Below are 23324 nucleotides of genomic sequence, written 5' to 3' on the forward strand. Positions count from 1 at the left end.
CACTACCTCCCTCCCCTGGCTGCTCCCTGCCAGCTTCTCCAGCCGCTCGCAGGTTTCGCTGCCGAGGGGAAAGGCCCTGTCGGATGGTGGCCGGAGCGACCCGGGCTGCCACCTCCCAAATGCGATGCCGCTGCACACAGCTGCTCGAGGAGCCACAGCCGAAGCATGCGGGTCACTGCCTGCCTGCCGCGTGCCCCGACTCCGTCAGTGGGATCGAGCGCACCCTCAGCAAGTTTGCCGACAACGCCAAGCTGTGTGGTGCGGTCAACACGCTGGAGGGAAGGGATGCCGTCTAGAGCGACCTTGACAGGCTTGAGAGGTGGGCCCGTGTGAACCTCATGGCGCTCACGAGGCCAGGCGCAAGGTCCTGCACATGGCTCCGGGCAATCCCAAGCACATATTCAGGCTGGGCGACGAGTGGATTGAGAGCAGCCCTGCGGAGAAGGACCCGCTCAGAAAAGGGTGTTGGTTGACGAGAAGCCCAACGTGACCCGGCAATGTGCGTTTGCAGCCCAGAAAGCCAGCTGTATCCCGGGCTGCATCCGAAGCAGCATGACCAGCAGGTTGAGGGAGGTGATTCTCCCCCCGTACTCCGCTCTGGCGAGACCCCACCTGCAGTACTGTGTCCAGCTCTGGGCCCCCCCACCACCATAAGAAGGACATGGACTTGTTGGAGTGAGTCCAGAGGAGGGCCCCAAAGATGATCAGGGAGCTGGAGCACCTCTCCTATGAGGACAGGCTGAGAGAGTTGGGGTTCTTCAGCCTGGAGAAAAGAAGGCTCCGGGGAGACCTTCTAGCAGCCTTTCAATATATAAAGGGGGCTTATAAGAAAGAGAGAAAGACTTTTTACCAGGGCCTGTAGTGACAGGACAACAGGCAACAGTTTTAAACCGAAGGAGGGTAGGTTTAGACTGGACAAAGGAAGAATTTTTTTACAATGGGGGTGGTGAGACACTGGAACAGGTCGCCCAGAGAGGCCGTGGCTGCCCCATCCCTGGCAGTGTTCAAGGCCAGGCTGGATGGGGATCTGAGCAACCTGGTCTGGCGGAAGGTGTCCCTGCCCATGGAGATGGTCTTTAAGGTCCCTTCCAACCCAACCCATTCTAGGATTCTATGAATTCCAAATTCCTTCTTTGCCTAGGCCCAGGTTTTAACTGGCCTGTAAAGGAGCAATGCTGCATGGATTTTTGGGTGTGGCAAAAGCGCAGAAATGTCACTTGATAATTTCTTTAATGAAAAGAAACTGGGGAAAAGTGAGGACGCCTGGTAACTTTGCACTGTAGGTCAGAGTGACGTTTAAAATTCCAACCCCCTCACGAACTTGAAGATCAAAGCCGTCAATATCAGATTTTCGAAAAGGGCCAGCTGAAGTCGGTGTGACTAAGAAGTGGGTTCCAACCGATGCCCTGTAACTTTGGAATCTGCTTCGCTGTGGCTTCCAGACCGGTGGGGCAGACGGAGCTGGAGCTTTACTGTCCAGAGCGGCTGTCAGAGACTGAAGGGGTTAACGCCTCCAGCTCTGCGGTGGGGCCGGTTCGCCCTCACGGCGCGCTCTGCCTCACAACGAACCCTGCCTGGCAACGAACCGCGGGCAGGGGAGGCGGCGGTCGGGCAGCAACGGGCTCGGAGCGCGGGCCGGAGGGCACGCGGTTCCCTGCTCTGATAGGCTGAGCGGGGCAGCTCGCCATATATGGCCCGAGGGCAAAGACCGGTCCCACCTGCAGGGAGGGAGAAGCGACTCCCCGAGCCGACCCCCAAGCCCGACGGCCCATCTCCAGGAGGTTCTGGAAGCGCGAACCGCGCGTGACGTCTGATTGGCTGGGGGGCCCGCCGGGGGCGGGGCGAGGGGATCATAAAAGGACACGAAGGGCAGGGCCGCGTTGCGCTCGCCCCGCGGAGTTGGCGCCTTAGGCTGACGGACTGACGGACTGACGGACTGACGGACTGACGGACTGACGGACTGACGGACTGACGGACTGACGGACTGACGGACTGACGGACTGACTGATGGCCTCGGCTGGCGGGACCCATCGGCTGAGCGGCTGGCGCCCTCGGCGGATTGGCCCAGCGCTGCAGCGAGGACAGGTGAAATGCCTGCTTTCTTTCTTGTCTCTTGGTGCCACTTTCTCTTTCCATGATCCCGCATGATCCCTCTACCTCATCCCCTTAGACATGAACCGTTGCCCAAGTCTGGGACTAGGAGTGGATCTAGCCGCCCCTAGGCTCCTCTGTGAGGAGGAGTTTGGAAAGCAAGGGGGTCCACTCTGAACCTCGTGACTCAACGGGAGGGCTCTCCTCACTGTCTTCCTGATGTGATCCCCAAATCGGCAAGGCTGGTATGTTTAATGACACGGTTAGCACATTTTATGTAGTCTGCTGACCTAGTTTCATGCCACTACTCTCTGTGACCACGCCAGTTCTCAGGAGGATACCAATTCTGGTAAGTGGGAATTCCTGTTGGCCAAACAAAAGTTGAATTTTGTGACTTACAGGAACCCTGGGGTCGTTTTGCCGTAATGCTGACCTGGGAATCGGCAAACTTGAGTTGTCATCTTGAGCAATTGGGAGATGGCAGTGGTTACCAGTTGTAGAGAATGTGGTCTTGTTTGCTTTTGCTGTGTTCTTTAGGCAGAAGTTGTTCTGCAGGGATTGTGTTCAGTTACTAATGGAGTAGAAGGGGTGTTGTCTGGTTATCGAAGTGTTTGGCAGTACATTTCCCTTAAAATCTATGCCCAATTCAGGGGTGAATATCCTGAGAGGCTTGCCATCTTGTGTAAAAGAAATTCTCTGTGTTCCACCCGTTTATAGTTTCTTCCATTGGTTTGCTAATTTTGCATCTGTTTCTGGAGCAACTGGGGATGGTCCAGGCCCAGTTTATTTCAAATAAAGAGAAGCTGTTTGGTTTTGTCACTTCAAATACTCATATGAATATATCCGATTAAAACACCGTAAGTGTGGTTGGTTTTTCTCTTACTCATGTGCAGTTTCCTTGATTTTTTGCTGATGATGTGAGCCTGATTGTTAGTGCAGTAAGTAGCTTGGTTGCCAGTAGAGATCATAAAGGCAACAAAACATCTTTTCTGTGCAGTTTTGAATATGGGGAAGTTGAAATACTTCTGAAGCTTGGCTTTGTCTGTAATGAAACTGGAACAGAGTTGTCAGACTGGTCAGTTGCCCTTAACTTGATGCACATGCTTCGAGCTCTGACTTCTGTAGCTCTGTTCAGTGTTGGTGAAATGGCTGGTGTGAATTCACCTGGCTGTAACTGTCTTCATGACACTGCCTGTAGGTCATGGAGCGTAAGTTCAAGGTCTTCTGTGGTCAGATGATGTCTGTCACCCATACACAACATGAGAGAGAAATTTGGGAAGCAATTGGGAAGAATGAGATAACTGGTGGATTAACCTTGTGTTTCTGATGCTTTGTTAGGGTCATGCTGGTTCTTCTGAAAGGTTCTTCTGAAAGGGTCTCAGCGTGGGTAGGCGTTTTGTCCACCATATTGCGACTTCCACCAAGTGTCTTTCAAGATGTCTTCCAGAAATCCCTGAAACTCATACAAGTGGTACAGGTAAACTTTGTTGTTGAGTAGAATTGCTGGGGGGACGGGAGACCAACACCAACATGAGACCACTCTAGTTTCAAAGTTAGAAGAAGACATTTTGAAGTTCAGCAAGCTCATTGTTGTTATGCAGATAGGGAACTGTTGACGACAGGTTTTTTCCAAGATTGGAGGGGTTCTGCTATTCTTCTGGCTGTTGGAGCCCTGGACTTAATAATCTTGGCATTAATCATATTGTCCTGGTTCAGCTGGGATAGAGTTAACTGTCTTCCTAGTAGCTGGTACAGTGCTGTGTTTTGAGTTCAGTATGCGAAGAATGCTGATAGCACTGATGTTTTCAGTTGTTGCTCAGTAGTGTTTAGACTATAGTCAAGGATTTTTCAGCTTCTCATGCCCAGCCAGGGCACCTGACCCAAACGGGCCAACAGTGTATTCCATACCATAGGACGTCCCATCCAGTTTAGGAACTGGGAAGTGGGGGCAGGGAATGGCCGCTCGGGGACTGGCTGGGTGTCGGTCGGTGGGTGGTGAGCAATTGCCCTGCGCATCATTTGTACATTCCAATCCTTTTATTACTACTGTTGTCATTTTATTAGTGTTATCATTATCATTATTAGTTTCTTCTTTTCTGTTCTATTAAACCATTCTTATCTCAACCCACGAGTTTTACTTCTTTTTCCCGATTTTCTCCCCCATCCCACTGGATGGGAGGGAGTGAGTGAGCGGCTCTGTGGTGCTTAGTTGCTGGCTGGGGTTAAACCACGACACATATATAGGAAGAAATAATTCGTATGTATGTATGTATAGGCAGGTGTTGGATCTGTTTCTGCATGGGACAGCTTCTCAAATTAGCCTGTCCTGCAGTGTAAGGTCCTTGGTCCAGGTGCAGTAGAATGTGCTGGCATGGGCTCTGCATCATGGTTATGCAGTGCCAAGGCTTCAGAAGGGCTTAGAGTCTGGAAAAGACTGTCACATCTTCTGAAGAAGACTCTCCTGCCCCCCCTCCCCCCCCCCCCGCCCCACTAATGCAGTTTCCTTCCCCACAGAACCTGCTGTTGGTGGGGCTGAAGGACATCAGCCTCATGGTGAGTCAGGCAGGGGCTAGCGGCGTGCAGGGTTCCTTTCCCCCACCCTGTACCCATAGCACTTGGGGGGCAGCCCCTGGGTGCTGCTGTGTCCCCCCTCACTCTGCTTTCCGTCCCCAGGAGACTGTGCAGGTCCTGCAGGCCAAGGTGAACATCCTGGACGTGGCCGTGCTGGACCGAGTGGAAGAGCCCGGCTGCAGGTGAGGGGGGGTCGGAAGGAGGTAACTGTATGGTGGGTGTCAGGAGACCATGGGAGAGCCATGGGATGGCAGTGGCCAAGGCCATGAAATTGGGAGTGGGCAGTGCTGGATTTGGGGTCTCACCTCTGCTGCCCCCTCCCCAGAGTGTCCTGGGAAAAGTGCATGAAATTGCCAAGCACAAGGCAACTGTGCGAGATGCCGACACCCAGACCAAGGTAAGAGCTGGAGGGGAGGCCCCCCGCAAAGGCAAGCCTGGCATGGTGGGGGACATATGGAGCCCCCCCTCCAGACTGTGCTCACCCCCCCTTCTTGCCCTGGCCCATCCCCCAGATCCACCAGATCTATGAGGTGATGCAGCGCTGGGATGGCGTGGCCAGCACCTTGCCCCATGTTGCGCAGAGGCTGGTGACCGTCAGGGACCTGCATAAGCAAGGTGAGGGGCTGAGGGGATGTTGGGGACAGTGGCATGGTGCCACTAGGAGCATCTCGGGGGGGGGGGGGGGCAGGGGTTATGCTGCTCCCCCCCACCAGCACTGAGCTTTCTCCTCCCTCCCAGCCACACAGTTCGGTCAGGTCCTCATGCACTTGGACAGCACGCAGCAGGAGATAGCAGGTGCTCTCAAAGACAACACCGTGCTGCTGGCGGAGGTGGGTCCCACCAACACCCACTGGGGTGGAGTGGGATCCCATTCTTGACCCTGCCGCCACCCCTCCATTCCCACCTCGGGGCGGGGCGTGGTGGTATCTCTGTAGCCCCCTGATTAACCCTAACAAACAGCTCAGCTCAAAGTGTATCGGTGTCAGCATCTCCTCTAAGCTGTGGGGCATGAGCGCGTGCCAGCTTGCTGGGTTTTAAATGTGTCTTTTCATGGTGCATAACCCCCACACCCTCCCGCAGCCTCCTCGGTGCACCAAATCCAATTGCTCTGTCAGAAAGCTGTGACCCATGGGGAGAATGTCTCCTCGTTGCCAGCCATGGGGCAGGAGGTAGTGTGTCTGTGTGTGTGGGTGGGGGTGGCCTGGGGCAGGGGTGCATGGCTCCCCCCCACAGGCTGGTGGAGATGATTATTGCTGGGACTGGGGGATGGCAGTGGGGGGGAACCTTGTTTTTGGTGAGGGACAACCTGGTGCAAAACTAATCCTGAGCAGACCCGGGCTGCCACCTCCCGAATGCGATGCCGCTGCACACAGCTGCTCGAGGGGCCACAGCCGAAGCATGGGGATCACTGCCTGCCTGTCGCATGCCCCGACTCCGTCGTCCTGGTGTCCCTTCGCTTGCCACCAGCTGCTGCTCTCTGAGCCGGTGAGAGACCCCATTCCTCTTGGGAGCCTGCAAGCATGCTGTCTGCCTGGGCTAGAGCAGAGGGCTAGTCTTCATTCTTCCCCTTCCTGGGCTCTTGTGGCCCCCTGGGGCTGGATGCTGGATCCTGGATCCTGGTGGGCGCTGGACACTGGAGCCCATGTGGTGTGGCCGTCCGTGCGCATGTGCACACTCGTGGCGCATGCACGTCTGTCTGAGCGTCTGCTGGGACCACGTGCGCAGCCTGGCTCCTGCTCGGTCCTGCGGTGGGGAGCTGTGGCAGCCGGCTGGTGAAGGAACCAGCAAACCCGCCAGGGAGACATTGACAGGCGGTGCCTGCGGTCACTCCCACCGGTGGGCTAAGAGCCATGCTGAGCGTGATGCCCCGTTCCCCAGTGGAAGCGGCTGGGCCCCAGGTCAGCTCTTGGCGCTATCCCAGGGAGTCGTCGGCCATGTCACAGTGGACAGTGATGGCTGTGTCTCTGTGATGTCACCTTGGGCCTGTGACATTGGCACCCCGGTGGGTATAAAAGGGGCTGCTCCCAGAGGCGGGGGAGCACTTGGGGGACAACCTAGGTGCTGCTAGGCAGGAGTTTGGAGACGACTCGCCACGACCTGTCCCGTGGCCACTGTGCAGCGGAAGGCCCCGACGGGGGAGAGGACAGCGAGGGCGGAGCAGCTTCATGGACCCCACACGGGCGCCCGGCACAGCAGGGATGGGAGAGCTCCTTCTCTCCCCGTCAGTCCCTCGTGCCCCCAACACCTCCTGCTGCGGTGACCGTAGCAGGGGGAAGAGGGTGCCTGGGTGCTGCTCGTCTTCCTGGAATTGTGTCATGGCACGCTCTTTGGAAAAAAACATCCAGAAGCTCCAGCAGCTGGAGAGGCAGATGGCCCAGACAAAGGCAAGTTCACAGAACCATAGTCTGGCTGAGGTTGGAAGGGACCTGTGGAGATGATCTGGTCTCGTCCAGTGCCCCTGCTCAGGTGGGGTCACCCAGAGCCAGTTGCTCAGGCCCGTGTCCAGAGTTGGGCCTGGGGGTCCCCCTGTCTGCCTGCAGGGCTGGGAAGGAGAGGGGACGCGAGGGCAAAGGCAGTGCCCGAGCGGAGCCGGAGGGGAGTGCGCTTGGGGAGTGTCCCGGTGCCCTGACGGCTTCTCCTCCTCCTCCCCTCCTCTCTCACAGAAGCACTTGGAAATGGCAAAGAGGGACGCAGCTGCAAGCCTGGAAGTGCTGCAGAAAGTGCCCTTTCCCGCGCATGGCTCCCTGCGACGTCCCCCGCTGGCTTGGCAGAGGGAGCAGTGGTCGGAGGCGGTAAAAGCTCTCCAGGAGGAGGCCCAGATCAATGAGGTACTGGGGACAGGAGGCACGGGGGCTCAACATGTTTGTGGGGGAACCCCCCTCAGAGGAGGCATGGCATGGATTCTTAACCAGGCCCTTTGCTTCTCCAGCTGCTGAGGAACAAGCTCCAGCACCTGCTGGAGAGGCAGCAAGGCCTCCAGGAGCCAACAGCTTTGTGAGTGGCAACGGGGCCCTGACTGAAATCTGGGGCGGGGGTTTGGGGGGGTTGCTGAGCAGCACTGGGCAGGCCTCTGCTGCTCACAGACATCTTCCTGGCTCCTCCAGCCTGCTCTGGAGAGCCCTTTGAATTGTCTAAGCAGCTCAAAACAGCACTGAGCAACTCGGGACTCCTGGAAGCAGCTCTGCACAACTCTGAGCAGCTCCCAGGCTCTCCTCCGTGCCCTCCGGGCCTGGGGTGGGTCTGTGCGGTGCTGGGATGCCGGGGGTGCCTGGTGCCAGCCCCAGCAGAGGCTGGGCAGCACCCTGGCTCCCTGTTGGCCACCCAGGGCTTCACCATGCTGGCCAAGGTCTCTTCTCACAGCCCAAACCCCGTGGTGTCTGTAGCAGGGGGAAGACGGCGGCGCAGGCAGACGTGACAGGCAAGAGCCTGCTGCAGGAGGTGGTGGATGTGCGGCTGGTAGGACAGACAACCCCGCTGTGGGCCTTGGGGAGGGAAGGGTCTGCACTGTGCCCAGGGGACACGGGGGCCCTCACTGATCTCAGCAGGGACGAGGGAGGGGGTCTGAGCCCCCAGACCTCAGCTGCCTCACGCACCCCAACGCATGTCCCTGTGTGCCTTGGCTTGTAGGAGGAGCAGCTGGCATCGAGGAGGCATAAGATCGCTTCTTGGCTGAGGTGAGTTGCTCTGGGGACTCGGGGTGCCGGGGCTCTTCCCTACGCAGTGGGATGCCCGTGCCACTGGTCCAAGGGCACTGGGCAGGTTTGGACTTGTCAGGGATGAAGTAGTTCAGGATTTCTTTTCTTCCTTGCTTGGGCAGCACATAGTGGGGGATTTTGGGGGCCCACTGGGGAGAGGTACAGCAGAGCCTCAACCAGTCCCGAGCAGGGTCTGTTGTGCCCAGCGCGGAGCGAGGTCCCACGGTGGCATTCAAAGAGGGCGGCTGTCAAGAGCCGAGACAAATTTACTCCCTGCTCTGCCTGACCCCTCTCCTGTCCCGCAGGAGATTTTTGCTGTTCCTCGCCTTCCTGCAGATCATCGTCCTCCTCTTGGTCCTCCTGAAGAGAGACATACTCGATGGAGTCCTGCCCCCAAAGCTGACGGACGCCTTTGGGAGCTGCCCAGGGAGGTCCCAGTTCTCTTGAAATCAAGCTAGAAAGAGAATAAAGAAACCTGTGATTGTAGGACAAGCGCGTCACCTTGTCTATGTTACCTAAGAAAAACCACCACGTAAAGGTGGCTTTGAAGCCATGCGCAAGGGACCTTGACTGACAAGAAGGGGAGAGGCCTCACTGTTAGAAGGGGAGGCCGTTGTCGTCGGTGCCCTTAGGAGCCTCCTGGGCTGGTTATGTCCTGCTGTGTTGTCCCTCCAGCAGGTCTCTCCGAAATCCCCCATGAGGACCAGGGCCCACGAACATGAGGCTGCTCCTACTTGGCCGTTGAGGGCCTCACCCACTGCTTCTCCCCGGTCAGGCAGCCTGTAGCAGGCACCCACTGCAACGTCACCCTTCCCTGCCTGCTCTTTAGTCCTTACCCAGGAGCCCTCAGTCACCCTTACTCTGCTCTTCAGCCAGGCAGAGCTCCACGCTCTCCAGCTGCTCCCTCACCTAAAGGGCAACTGCCATCCTCCTTGTGCTGGCCTTTCCCTCCAGAAGAGCCCGTGTCCCTCCAGTGCTCACCCGAGTCCTGGCGGCCATCCCACCGCGCCTCCGCCATCCCCACAAGATGATGGCCCAGCAACTGCCCCCAGGGCTCAAACCCACCAGGGCCAGAGGTGGCCCCCACCCCAGGGAAGCCCCCGCGCTGGGGTGACAGGACTGGCGTGAGGGGATGCAGCCAGGGCTCCATCCCCAGTGCCCACTCTGCATGCTGGGGGTCCCTCTGCCCCCCATCACCTCTGGTTTGAGGGGGCTGCAGCCCCATGGCTGGATCTACTCAGGATTAGTTTTGCACCAGGTTGTCCCTCACCAAAAACAAGGTTCCCCCCCGCTGCCATCCCCCAGTCCCAGCAATAATCATCTCCACCAGCCTGTGGGGGGGAGCCATGCGCCCCTGCCCCAGGCCACCCCCACCCACAGACACACTACCTCCTGCCCTATGGCTGGCAACGAGGAGACCTTCTCCCCATGGGTCACAACTTTCTGACAGAGCAATTGGATTTAGTGCACCGAGGAGGCTGCAGGCGGTGGGGGCTTATGCACCATGAAAAGACACATTTAAAACCCAGCAGCTGGGCCCTGCTCAGGCCCCACAGCCTGGAGGAAATGCTGACAAAGATACACTTCGAGCTGAGCTGTTTATTAGGGTAAATTGGGGGGCTACAGAGACACCACCACTACCCCCTGCCCCGAGGTGGGAATGGAGAGGTGGGGAGGACCCCTCCAGCCCCCATGCTGGGCAGGGGGGCAGAGCCAGAGTATAATACAAGCAGGGGCTGGTACCTGCTTGGGCAAGGAGAGATTCCCAGAGGGTCGCAGGGCCCTGGCGGCAGCAGGGATGCCCCGTGCCAGGGTGTCTCCAGGGTGCTGTCACTTCTGCAGCCGCTTGATGCGGGCATCTATGGCCACAAAGTTGTCCTCTATGACAGCCAGGTTTTCCTTCATTGTCTGCTGGGCCTGGGGGGGGCGAGCGAGGAAGTGGGTGAGCGGTGGGGGCAGGAAGGGGATCCCACTCCAGCCTAGTGGGTGTTGGTGGGACCCACCTCCGCCAGCAGCACGATGTTGGCCTTGAGAGCACCACCTATCTCCTGCTGCGTGGTGTCCAAGTGCATGAGGACCTGCCCAAACTGTGTGGCTGGGAGGGAGAAGAAAGCTCAGTGTGGGAGGTAGGGAGCAGAGCCACCACCCCTCCCAAGATGCTCCCAGTGACACCATGCCACTGTCCCCAACATCCCCTCCAGCCCCTCACCTTCCTCTTGCAGGTCCTTGACGGTCACCAGCCTCTGTACAACATCAGGCAAGGTGCTGGCCACAGGGTCCCAGTGCTGCATTGTCTCATAGATCTGGTGGATCTGGTGGATGGGCCAGGTCAAGAAGTTGGGGGTAAGCACAGTCTGGAAGGGGGGCTCCGAATATCCCCCGCTGTGCTGGGCTGGCCTTTGGGGCTTGCCTCCCCTCCAGCTCCTACCTTGCTCTGGGTGTCAGCATCTCGCACGGTTGCTTTGTGCTCGGCAATTTCATTCATCTTCCCCAGGACACTCTGGGAAAGGGGAAGCAGATGCAAGATCCCAAATCCAGCACTGCCCTCCCCCAATTTCATGACCTTGGCCACTGTTGTCCTGTGGCTCTCCCATGGAGCCCTGACACCCACCGTGCAGTTCCCTCCTTCTGCCCCCGCCTCACCTGCAGCCGGGCCCCCACTTGGTCCAGCACAGCCACATCCAGGATGTTCACCTTGGCTTGCAGGACCTGCACAGTCTCCTGGGGACGGAAAGCAGGGTGAGGGGGGGACACGGCAGCACCCTGGGGCTGCCCCCCAAGTGCTATGGGTAGAGGGTGGGGGAAAGGGACCCTGCCTGCCCCCAGCCCCTGCCTGACCCCAGCCCCTGCCTGACTCACCACGAGGCTGGTGCCCTTCAGCCCCACCAACAGCGGGTTCTGTGGGGAAGGAAACTGCATTAGTGGGGCAGGAGGGGGGGGCAGGAGAGTGGCAGGGCAGGCACCCCTGGCCCCTCACCTGGCTGTCGGGCTCGCACCGCACCATTGCCTCCAGCTGCGCCAGCCGCTTTTCCAGCTCTGTGATCTGGGGGGAGGTGAGGGGGTGAGATGGCAGGACACCCCATTTTGGGGTCAGGTGCAGCGTCCTCCCCTCATGCTCACCTTGGCAGTCTGGGCAAAGTGGTCCTGCTCCGGTTGCCAGTACAGCTCAAGGGTGACAGCGTCTCCGGTGGGCATCGGGGCTTTGTCAGGGGTCTTCCCTGCTGCCACCTTGCTGCACCTCACCACCTCCAGCTGCTGCAGCAGGTGCCTGGGCAGGAGGCAAAGGTGGGCACGGGGCCCCAGCACCACCCCATGGGGATGCTGCCATCCTCCCTTAACTCCCCTAGCTGCGGTCCCAAGGTCCTGGGACCCCACTCACTTGGCCAGGGCACTTTCGGGATCTGCAAAGTCTATGGCTGCAGCAGGGCCCAGCAGCTTCTCCAGGTGGCTGGAGACCAGCTGCTGCTTCAGGCCCTCGACCTGCCTGGCCAAGGCCACGGGCATCAGCTCCTCCTTCGCCACCTCCTTCACTGTGCTCTGTTGGGAAGGGAGGAAAGGTGGCTGTGTCACCCCCCCCGGGACAGCCTCCCCACCGGTCCCCAGGGGAGGGGTGATGCTCACCTGGATCTGCTCCACCTCCCTAACCAGCTCCTGCACCTCGTGCTGCAGCCGCTGGTACTGCTGCTGGGGCGTCTCTTTGGCACCAAGACCCTTGCCAAGCTGCAGAGAGAGGAACAGGGGCGTCAGGCGGGGGCTCACGGCCTGCCCATGCACCAGGCACCCAGGGCAGGAGGTGGTGGGTAGGATGCTGGTACCCAACTCCCCTCAGTGCCCATACCTGTGCAGAAAGGCAAGAAAAGGGATTGACCGGGGAGGACAAGCGGGTGAGGCCCTTGACAGACAGGTAGGAGCAGCCTCGTGTTCAGAGGAACCTAGTCCTCATGAGGGACTTCAGAGAGACCTGCTGGACGGACAACACAGCAGGACATGAGCAGCCCAGGAGGCTCCTAAGGGCACTGACGACAACGGCCTCCTCCAATGAGAGGGGCTCCGCTGGTGCTCATCTTCAGCAACAAGGAGGGGCTTGTTGGGGATGTGGACGTCAAAGGTCGCCTGGGCAGCAGTGACCACAAGGATGCTGAGAGCAGGAAGGAGGGGGCTTACAGCCCTGGGCTTCAGGAGAGCAGACTCTGGCCTCTTCAAAGGTCTGCTTGGAAGAGTCCCCTGGGATCAGGCAATGGAGGGAAGAGGGTCCTAACAAAGCTGGTTGATATTCAGGGATCATCTCCTCCAAGCTCCAGAGCGCTCCGTCCCAACAGGTGGGCTGTCGGGCAAAAAAGCCAGGAGGCTGGCTGGGTGAACAGGAGCTCCTGCCAAACCCAGACACAGAAAGGAAGAAGGTAGAAGCTGGAGCAGGGACAGGGAACCTGGGAGGAGGAGAGATGTTGCCCGAGAAGCCAGGGACAAGGTTACAAAAGCCAAAGCCCAGCTGGAACTCAGCCTGGCCAGGGACACTGGACATGGGACAAGCTGAGGCACTGTAGGCCACCTTTGCTGTGTCCCGACCAGCCATCAGGAATCCCCAGTGACAGTGGCTGGGGAAAGGCTGGCACAAGGCAGATGTACCCTTGGTGGAAGAGGATCAGCTCAGGGAACGCTTAAGGAAATGGGACAGAAAGAAGTGCGTGGACACAGGTGGGATGCACCTGCAAGGGCTGAGGGAACTGGCTGATGGCATTGCAAGGCCACTCTCAATAATCTTTCATGGGTTACAGTGACTGGGAGAATTGCCAGAGGACAGGCAGGAAGCAAATGTCAACCCCACCTTCAAGCAGGGCAAGAAGGAGGACCCAGGGAACCACAGGCCAGTCAGCCTCACCTTCTTCCCTGGGAAGGCAATGGAGCAGCTACTCCTGGAAACCCTTTCCAGGGACATGAATGACAGAAAAATCATGAAAAGCAAGCAGCATGGCTTCACCAAGGGGAAGTCATGCTCCACCAACTCGATCAACTTCTCCAATGAAGTGATCAGCCCGGTAGACAAGGAAAGAGCAGTGGGTATTGTCTACCAGGACCTCAGGAAAGCCTTCGACACCATCTCCCATAAGATCCTCCAAGAGAAGGTGTTGCAGTCTGGGCTGGATGAGCAGGCAGTGAGGTGGATTGAAACTGCCCCAACAGCAAAGCCCATCGGGTGATGATCATCAGCCCAAACTCCTAGTTGGAGGCCAGTACAACCAGTGTGCCCCAGGGTTCAATGCTGGGTCTGATCCTCTTTAACATCTTCATTAATGATTGGGATGATGGGGCAGGGTGAACCCTCACTAGGTTTGCAGATGACGCCACACTGGGAGGAGTGGCTGAGATGCCAGAGGGTCGCGTTGCCGGTCAGAGGGACCTGGGACAGGCTGGAGAGATGGGCCAACAGGAACCTCATGGAGCTCAACAAGCAGAAGTCCTGCTCCTGGGGAAGAACAGCCCCCGGCATCAATCTATGCTGGGGGCCACCCAGCTGGAAAGCAGCTCTCTGGAAAAGGCTCCAGGGGTCCTGGTGGACACCAAGCTAAACATGATCCAGCAAGGAAGGCTAACGGTGTCCTGGGCAGCGTTAGGAGTGTTCTGGTCGAGGGAGGTGAGCCTTCCCCTCTCCTCAGCACTGCTGAGGCCACACCTGGACTGCTGTGTCCAGTGCTGGGCTCCCCAGTACAGAAGAGAGAGAGATGGACATACTGGAGAGAGTCTAACAAAGGGCCACAAAGATGCTGACAGGGCTGGAGCATCTCTCCTATGAGGAAAGGCTGAGAGAGCTGGGACTGTTCAGCCTGGACAAGAGAAGGCTCTCAGGGATCTTATCAATACCTGAATGGAGGGTGCCAAGAGGACAGAGCCCAGCTCTTTTCAGTGGTGCCCAGTGACAGGACCAGAGGCCATGGGCACAAACTGAAGCGCAGGAGGTTCCCCCCGATCATGAGGAAGCACTTTTTTTACTGTGAGTGCGACCAAGCACTGGCACAGGTTGCCCAGAGAGACGGTGGAGTCTCCATCCTTGATATTCGGAAGCTACCTGCACATGGTCTTGGGCAACTGGCTCTAAGTGGCCCTGCCTGAGCATGAGGGTTGGACCAGATGGTCCAACTTCCCACCACCACCCTTCTGTAATGCTGTGTGATCTGTGGCCCTGGGCAGGGACATCACTGTGGGGCGAGTGGGGACGAGGGGCTGTGCACTGTGGTGGCTCACATCCCCTTGTGCTCTGGACTCACAATTTCATACTCCCCAGACTTGTAGCCTGTTGTCCTGGGCTTGCTGATGCAATCGGAGAAATCTGGAAGAGGGAGGAGCAGGGTGTCACCCCAAAATACCTGGGGTGGCTGTGCCCTCCCTGGGGTCAGCTCAGGATCCCCACAGCCCACCCTTCCCTGAACCCCCTGGCTCACCCACTCCCTCGGTGCTCAGGCGCTTGTCCCGGAACTTCTCGTATGCGGCGTTGGGATTAATGATGATGTGCTCCACACTGGTGCTGGTGAGCTCCTCCTGCACACAACGCTCAGCGTTAGGGATGAGGCAGTTGCGAGGGTTTGTTGGCAAAGCCGCCTCCCTGCAGCACCAGGGGTGGGCCGGCGCTGGGGAGAGGATGGAAAGTAACAGAGGGGGCAAAGGTGGCCCCGTCCTCCCCAGGACAGGGGCACAGCCCCCAGGGACTGACATGCAGCAATGGAAGCCAGCAAAGGATCCCCCAACCTGCTGCCCTGGGCCACAGCAGCCCCTCTCCAGCCCTTGTGCCCCATCATGGCCTGAAGCGCTTTCGGGGAGCCCTAGTGTGCTGCAGATGGACAAGAAGGGGTGAAAGCAGCGGGAGCAGCACTAGCAGCATTAGGGGGGGCTGTCTGGCTGAGGGGAGGCAGGAGCGAGCACCCGCGAGCAGAGCACAGGGTTACGTTGGCCGACAGACAGGCTCTTACCAGCTCCTTGCGTTTCCCAGAGGTGAGAAAGCCAGAGCAAGGTTAGGAGAGGGGCAAGAGAGAGACAAAAATCACGTTAGAAGGTTTGTCCCACGCACAGCCCGCCACCTCCCACATCCCTCTGCCAAGGCTGCTGCTGGGCTGGCCCCACGTGAGGGCTCAGCAGCCACATGGGACACAGGACCGCCAGCGTGGAAATGAGGGCAGTCGCGGAGGCAGTGGCTGCAAGAGCAGGGGCAGCGGTGGGCTGGACCACTTGGCTGGGTGCCCCAGGGCAGCCAGGGCTGGGGACAGCCAGGGACACACCAGTCGCAGCCACCATGAGAGGTGCTCAAGGTACCCAGAGAAAGTGTGGGAGCAGGGGGCAGCCACAGTCCAGGGACAACACAGCTGAGTCCCCATTCTGATAACCTCCCTCCAGCTCCAGCTCCAGCTCTTCTTTTCCCCTGGAGGGGGATGTGGGCAGAGCCCAGGGCAGGATGGGCCCCCACGGAGCAGCCCAACGCCTGGAGGGTGCCTGGGTCTCCCAGGGTAGGAGGGAGGCATTGGCTGCAGTCCAGGGGGGCAAAACCCCAATGCTGGTCCCTGGAGGGGCACGAGCTGTCCCCTGCTTAGCAGCCAGACCCATGCTCTGCTGGCAGCAAGGAAGGGAGCTCAGCGCAGCCCCACTCGCCTCTGCTGGCAGCAAGGAAGGGAGCTCAGCGCAGCCCCACTCGCCTGCCCATGTCCTGCCCAGGCCTCCAGTGTACTGTGAAGCCTGGCAGGACGGGCTGCAGTGCGATGGCAGCCACTGGCCCTGGGGAGCACCCCTCTGTGCAGGCAGCATCACTGGGGGGGGGGCACAAGGCCGCCGGGGCAGGAGCATGTTGTGGCTGAGACCCATCGTGGGGGGCCAGGGGGTCCCTGAGGGTCCCGAAGGACAAGGAGGGCAGCACGTGCAGTCAGGCAGAGCAGATGCAAAGAGGGCAAGGGAGAGCAGGGGGGGCAGCAGCCGTAGCACGTCGCACCCTGGGACCCACAGCCACTGCCAGCTGCCTACCCTCTGCCCCACGGCAGGGTGACCCACAGCCACGACCAGGCAACACAGCAACAGGCAGCGGCTACGGGACCCTGTGCACATCTACTGCATGCAAAGATCAATCCCAAACAGCATGCCAAATTAGAAGCAGTGAGCAGGCTTACTTGTGCAAACTAGTGTCCAGGCAAGGTGGGGAGCAGGGAGGGGAAGAGTGGTGGGAAAACTCAGGTCAGTTCAGTGCGCGAGAGCCAAGAAACACAATGAACCTGCACAAGGGGTTCCCAGGACAGGAGATGACAGCAACTAAAACCCTGGTAACCCTTGCTTCCTGCCTGCAGCAAGGCCACATGGAAGGAAAACCACAGGGACTCACCGGTGTGACACCTCTCTATTCTCGGGCACCATTTTGGGGTGACCTAGGCCTGACGAGGGCACCTTTGGGTGGAGACAACCCATTTCAGTCCATCTTGCTGCCCTGGATCTTGCAAGGGATGTTTTTGTCCCCCTCAGAACTGGGGGCCGGGTCCCCAGCATGCCCCTGCTCCACGTGCAGTACACAGTGCCATGCCTGCCCACATGTGGTGGGGCTGCGCCGGCCCCATTTCCCCCACAGATGCTGGCTGCACCACCGGGAGAAGCCAGGTCTCAACTCCATGCCACCGAGGCCCAGCTCCACCTCCCCAGCTTGGGCCCACCAGGAGCACATGCTGGTGAAGCAGCGCCCGAGGGGGACCAACCAGCCATTTAAACCATGAACCATGAGCACCTGTTGGCTTTCAGCCTCGCCAGCAGAGCCAGGGGTCACCACGCAGCCCCAGGTGCACCCCTCATGCTGTGCTGGCCTCGAGGACAGGCGCCCTATATCACCCCACATTAAAGCCACCACACACCAGCCCCACAGAGAACAGCCATGGCCTGGGCACGATGGGCTCCGGCGCAGGTCTGGTCTGTGGGACCCTTGCCACTGTTCAGAACTGTTTTATGGGGGTGAACCCCCCTCAACAGGTCCCACTCATCCTCCGTGCGCTGCCCAGTGGGCACAGCCTGAGCTAAGTAAACGGGGACAGGCGGCTGGCCAGCCCTGCTTACTTCTGCTGCCCTCAGCCACATTACACAGGACGCAGATGCTGGGGATGGGGACACGCACCCTGCATGAGGTGGGGGCTGAGCCCTGCCCTCGCTTCTTGGCCCCCCAAAGCACTGGCAGGCTGAGAGATGGGGGCGGTGTGTCACTGGGACACATCACGGTGGGGGGGATGTGGCACTGCAAGGACGTGTGCAGGGACAGGAACCATTTCCCTGCCACGGTGCTGTTCTTGCTGCACCCGACAGCTGCAGGATGGGGGCATGGGCATGCTTGCTCGCCCTCACCCTGCGGCACGGCCCCAGCAAGGCCTTACCGCCTCAAAGTTGGCCTGGTCATCCTCGGACACGTCGCTGGTCTCGTAGACGTCAGGTTCATTCCTGGCCTGGGGCACAAATGGGCTCCAGTGAAACCCCAGCTCTCCTCAGCTATTTATTATCTGCTTATGATCAAATACCCCACAACTGCCCCAAACAGCTTCAGATACCACCTCAGCCCACAGACACACATGGCAGCTGCCTGCCCCCACACCCCCCACCTCCCCAGAGACTCCACATCCTATCTGGACATGCCTCATGTACCCAGACATCCCACTTACTGCCCCCATCCCCCTGACACCTCCAAATGCCAGTCGCCCAGTCTCCCCAAATGCCCCATTTACTGACCCAGAGACACCCAATCCCCTCAGACCCCCCCAAACCCCTCCAATCACTTCATTCCCCCCCAATCCCCACAGTTGCCCCAGACCCCCCCCAGTTCTTACAACCCCCTCGATCCCCTCAGACCCCCTGGCTCCCTCACTACCCCAAGACACCCCCAACTCCCTCAGCTCCCCTTGATCCCCTCACACTCTTGCAGTCCCCTCAGACTCCCTCCAATCTCCTCAGACCTCCCATAACCCATAAGACAAGCCCCCCAATCCCCTCATTCTCCCCCTTGCTCCCTGACCCCCTCAGACCACACATCCTCCCCCCGATCTCCTCAGACACCCTGACCCCCTCAAACCACTCCTAACCCACCAGACCTCCCCCAAATACCCCTGAACCCCTCATTCTGCCCCAGGCCCCCTGATCCTCTTAGGCCCCTTCAGCCCCCTCGAACCCCCCAGAACCCCCAATTCTCCCTCTAGTCCCCTGCTCCCCTCAGACCACCCAGGCCCAACCCCCAAATTCCTCAGACTCCCTAATCCTCTCAGACACTCCCAACCCCCTCAGACACCCGTGACCCCCCAATCCCCTAATCCTCCTCCAGGTCCCCTAATCCCCTCAGACCCCCCCGATCCCTTTGGACCACCTCAGTACCCCTGTGACTCCCCCTCCGATCCCCTCAGATCCCCAGCCTCGCCCCCTCGGTCTCCTCAGACCCCCTGATCCCCTCAGACAGCTGCCCCCGCAGATCCCCTCATTCTTCCCCAGGTCCCCAAATCCCCTCAGAATCCCTGTTCCCCTCAGACCCACAGGTTCCCCCCCGATCACCCCTCAAACCCTCCCGGTCCGTCCCTGCACTCACGATGCCGGGCAGGTCGGAATACTTGGGGTCGGCCATGGCCGGGGATCGATAAAGGGGGAGTCGGTAATGGGGGAGATCGGTAACGGGGGGGGGGGGGGGGGGGCGGGGGGGGGGGCGGTGCTGGGATCCAGGAAGCGCCGAGCAGGGTCGCGGCCGCTCTCGCGATAGCAGCGCGGGGGGGGGGGGCGGTACCTGTGCGGGGGGCGGGGTACAGGGGGCATCCCCCGGACCCGCCGCCCACCTACCCACCCACCTGCAGGGCCGCCAGATCGGCGGCTAACCCGCCTCCCTCGGCCTGGAGCCGGTCGCGGTCGCGGTCGCGGCCGAGGTGCTACAGCCGCTCCTGCGGCCTCCCCCCGCCTTGCACCCCCGGTTCGGCCCGGGACGGTTCGCAGCGCCCGGTTCTGCCGCTCCAGCGCCCGCACCCGCTCCAGGAAAGCGGCGAAACCGTCGTTCAGCGCCGCCAGTTCCTCCCGCTCCGCGCTCCGAACCGCTGGAAAATCCTAGGCTTGGGAATCGAGGCTCGGGAAAGTAGGCATGCTGTTGCGTGCATTGATTCTCAGCCCCTGTCTATTTTCCAGAGTTGGGAAATGTGTGCTGCTCTGTGTGAGGATTCCCAAGTTTTGCCAGTACTCCCAGGCTGAAGATGCTGCTGGGTGTGGGGATTCCTGAGCCTTGCTGTTACCCTGGGGATGGGCAACCTGCCATGTGCCAGGGTCCCTGAGCCCTGCCACTGCACAGGGCATAGCTACACTGCTGTGTGTGAGGGTACTGGAGTGTCACTGGTGTCCCAGGGTTGGTCATGCAGCTGTGTATGAGGGTACCGGAGTGTCACTGGTGTCCCAGGGTTGGTCATGCAGCTGTGTGTGAGGGTACCGGAGTGTCACTGGTGTCCCAGGGTTGGTCATGCAGCTGTGTGTGAGGGTACCGGAGTGTCACTGGTGTCCCCGGGTTGGTCATGCAGCTGTGTCTGAGTGTGAGGGTGGCTGAGCCTTGCCAGTTCCACAGAGCAGGTCATGGAGCCCACAGGGCAAGCGTTCGTGAACCTCACCAGTAGCCTTGGGAAGAAAAGCCTGCTACGTACAAGGCTTCCTAAGCTCTGCTGGTAGGCCGGCGCTGGACACGCTGCTGTGTACATGGATGCCTGAGCCTTACTGGTAGCTCAGAGCTCTGCAAGCTGCTCGGCACAGGAGTCTGCAGGCTCCACTGATGCGCTGGCACTGGGTCAGCTGCTGTGTGCAAGCATCCTCAAATCCCTCTAGTGCACCACTAACAGCAATGTTGCTGCATGCAAAGGTCTCTGAGCCCCACAAATGCACCCGCTGGACCTGCTGTTGGGAGAAGGATCCCCAAGTCTCTCCAGAGCATCAGGGCTGGGTACATGTTTGTGTGCAAGGGCCTTAAGCCCTGATGGTACATGGAGCTGGGCACACTGCTCTGTGTGAGGATTCCCGAGCCTAGCTGGTACCCCAGGACTGGACACGCTGCTGTGTGCTTTGGTGCCTGAGCCCCACCTGGGCTCACTTCAGTTGGGTCAACAGTCTCAGGGTCACTATGAATCAGTCCTCATTTGCTGCTGGGTCACATTTGATGTGTCCAGGGAGACATAGCTGAGGGACTCAGCTCAGGTCCCTCAGGGACCTGCATGAGCAAGGTGAGGGGCTGGAGGGAATGTTGGGGACAGTGGCATGGTGTCACTGGGAGCATCTTGGGAGGGGTGGTGGCTCTGCTCCCTACCTCCCACACTGAGCTTTCTTATCCCTCCCAGCCACGCAGTTTGGGCAGGTCCTCATGCACTTGGACAGCACGCAGCAGGAGATAGCAGGTGCTCTCAAGGCCAACACCGTGCTGCTGGCGGAGGTGGGTCCCACCAACACCCACTAGGCTGGAGTGGGATCCCCTTCCTGCCCCCACCGCTCACCTGCTTCCTCGCTCGCCCCCCCCAGGCCCAGCAGACAATGAAGGAAAACCTGGCTGTCATAGAGGACAACTTTGTGGCCATAGATGCCCGCGTCGAGTGGCTGCAGAAGTGACAGCACCCTGGAGACACCCTGGCACCGGGCATCCCTGCTGCCGCCAGGGCCCTGCGACCCTCTGGGAATCTCTCCCTGCCCAAGCAGGTACCAGCCCCTGCTTGTATTATACTCTGGCTCTGCCCCCCTGCCCAGCATGGGGGCTGGAGGGGTCCTCCCCACCTCTCCATTCCCACCTCGGGGTGGGTGGTGGTGGTGTCTCTGTAGCCCCCTGATTTACCCTAATAAACAGCTCAGCTTGAAGTGTATCTTTGTCAGCATTTCCTCCAGGCTGTGGGGCCTGAGCAGGGCCCAGCTGCTGGGTTTTAAATGTGTCTTTTAATGGTGCATAGGACCCCACTGCCTGCAGCCTCCTCGGTGCACTAAATCCAATTGCTCTGTCAGAAAGCTGTGACCCATGGGGAGAATGTCTCCTTGTTGACAGCTGCGGGGCAGGAGGTAGTGTGTGTATGTATGTGTGTGGGATAGGGACGATCCCGAGTGGGTCTCAATCCACTCGTCGCCCAGCCTGAATATGTGCTTGGGATTGCCCCGAGCCATGTGCAGGACCTTGTGCTTGGCCTCGTGAGCGCCATGAGGTTCACACGGGCCCACCTCTCAAGCCTGTCAAGGTCGCTCTAGACGGCATCCCTTCCCTCCAGCGTGTTGACCGCACCACACAGCTTGGCGTTGTCGGCAAACTTGCTGAGGGTGCGCTCGATCCCACTGACGGAGTCGGGGCACGCGGCAGGCAGGCAGTGACCCGCATGCTTCGGCTGTGGCTCCTCGAGCAGCTGTGTGCAGCGGCATCGCATTTGGGAGGTGGCAGCCCGGGTCGCTCCGGCCACCATCCGACAGGGCCTTTCCCCTCGGCAGCGAAACCTGCGAGCGGCTGGAGAAGCTGGCAGGGAGCAGCCAGGGGAGGGAGGTAGTGTGTGTGTATGTGTGTGGGACGGGGACAACCCCGAGTGGGTGGGGGTGGCCTGGGGCAGGGGCGCATGGCCCCCCCCCCCCAGGCTGGTGGAGATGATTATTGCTGGGACTGGGGGATGGCAGCGGGGGGGAACCTTGTTTTTGGTGAGGGACAACCTGGTGCAAAACTAATCCTGAGTAGATCCAGCCATGGGGCTGCGGCCCCCTCAAACCAGAGGTGATGGGGGGCAGAGGGACCCCCAGCATGCAGAGTGGGCACTGGGGACGGAGCCCTGGCTGCATCCCCTCACGCCAGTCCTGTCACCCCAGCGCGGGGGCTTCCCTGGGGTGGGGGCCACCTCTGGCCCTGGTGGGTTTGAGCCCTGGGGGCAGTTGCTGGGCCATCATCTTGTGGGGATGGCGGAGGCGCGGTGGGATGGCCGCCAGGACTCGGGTGAGCACTGGAGGGACACGGGCTCTTCTGGAGGGAAAGGCCAGCACAAGGAGGATGGCAGTTGCCCTTTAGGTGAGGGAGCAGCTGGAGAGCGTGGAGCTCTGCCTGGCTGAAGAGCAGAGTAAGGGTGACTGAGGGCTCCTGGGTAAGGACTAAAGAGCAGGCAGGGAAGGGTGACGTTGCAGTGGGTGCCTGCTACAGGCTGCCTGACCGGGGAGAAGCAGTGGGTGAGGCCCTCAACGGCCAAGTAGGAGCAGCCTCATGTTCGTGGGCCCTGGTCCTCATGGGGGATTTCGGAGAGACCTGCTGGAGGGACAACACAGCAGGACATAACCAGCCCAGGAGGCTCCTAAGGGCACCGACGACAACGGCCTCCCCTTCTAACAGTGAGGCCTCTCCCCTTCTTGTCAGTCAAGGTCCCTTGCGCATGGCTTCAAAGCCACCTTTACGTGGTGGTTTTTCTTAGGTAACATAGACAAGGTGACGCGCTTGTCCTACAATCACAGGTTTCTTTATTCTCTTTCTAGCTTGATTTCAAGAGAACTGGGACCTCCCTGGGCAGCTCCCAAAGGCGTCCGTCAGCTTTGGGGGCAGGACTCCATCGAGTATGTCTCTCTTCAGGAGGACCAAGAGGAGGACGATGATCTGCAGGAAGGCGAGGAACAGCAAAAATCTCCTGCGGGACAGGAGAGGGGTCAGGCAGAGCAGGGAGTAAATTTGTCTCGGCTCTTGACAGCCGCCCTCTTTGAATGCCACCGTGGGACCTCGCTCCGCGCTGGGCACAACAGACCCTGCTCGGGACTGGTTGAGGCTCTGCTGTACCTCTCCCCAGTGGGCCCCCAAAATCCCCCACTATGTGCTGCCCAAGCAAGGAAGAAAAGAAATCCTGAACTACTTCATCCCTGACAAGTCCAAACCTGCCCAGTGCCCTTGGACCAGTGGCACGGGCATCCCACTGCGTAGGGAAGAGCCCCGGCACCCCGAGTCCCCAGAGCAACTCACCTCAGCCAAGAAGC

The 23324-nt window shown here is 59.6% G+C and overlaps 1 protein-coding gene across 2 annotated transcripts; it reads right to left on the reverse strand.

Annotated features, from left to right (window-relative positions):
• Positions 1-5184: 5184 nt before the first annotated feature.
• Positions 5185-19014, reverse strand: LOC142040877 (dynactin subunit 2-like). Of its 2 annotated transcripts, none has more exons than XM_075049218.1 (14): positions 18931-19014; positions 17738-17806; positions 14795-14891; positions 14621-14682; positions 11979-12077; positions 11737-11894; positions 11478-11625; positions 11335-11400; positions 11217-11255; positions 11001-11078; positions 10786-10857; positions 10567-10669; positions 10101-10274; positions 5185-8811 (listed from the first exon to the last, which is right to left on the reverse strand). In XM_075049218.1, the coding sequence occupies exons 1-14, from the start codon at positions 18964-18966 to the stop codon at positions 8807-8809; spliced, it is 1206 nt and encodes a 401-aa protein (XP_074905319.1). In that variant the 5' UTR covers positions 18967-19014; the 3' UTR covers positions 5185-8806. The 2 variants fall into 2 exon arrangements, with proteins under 2 accessions (XP_074905319.1, XP_074905318.1); XM_075049217.1 differs by lacking the exon at positions 5185-8811 and adding an exon at positions 10361-10452 and having other exon boundaries at positions 9978-10274.
• Between the last annotated feature and the right edge of the window lie 4310 nt (positions 19015-23324).

This window comes from Buteo buteo, chromosome 17, assembly GCF_964188355.1.
Source record: "Buteo buteo chromosome 17, bButBut1.hap1.1, whole genome shotgun sequence".
NCBI classification, from domain to species: domain Eukaryota; kingdom Metazoa; phylum Chordata; class Aves; order Accipitriformes; family Accipitridae; genus Buteo; species Buteo buteo.

Excerpts from the sequence above, each read along its gene's own strand:
- LOC142040877 (XM_075049218.1), bottom strand. The coding sequence starts at position 18,966 with ATGGCCGACCCCAAGTATTCCGACCTGCCCGGCATC. Across the intron at positions 11,256-11,334 it reads GGTGCGAGCCCGACAGCCAG|AACCCGCTGTTGGTGGGGCT; the intron begins GTGAGGGGCCAG and ends CCTTCCCCACAG. Across the intron at positions 10,858-11,000 it reads AAGTGGGGGCCCGGCTGCAG|AGTGTCCTGGGGAAGATGAA; the intron begins GTGAGGCGGGGG and ends CCCCTTTCCCAG.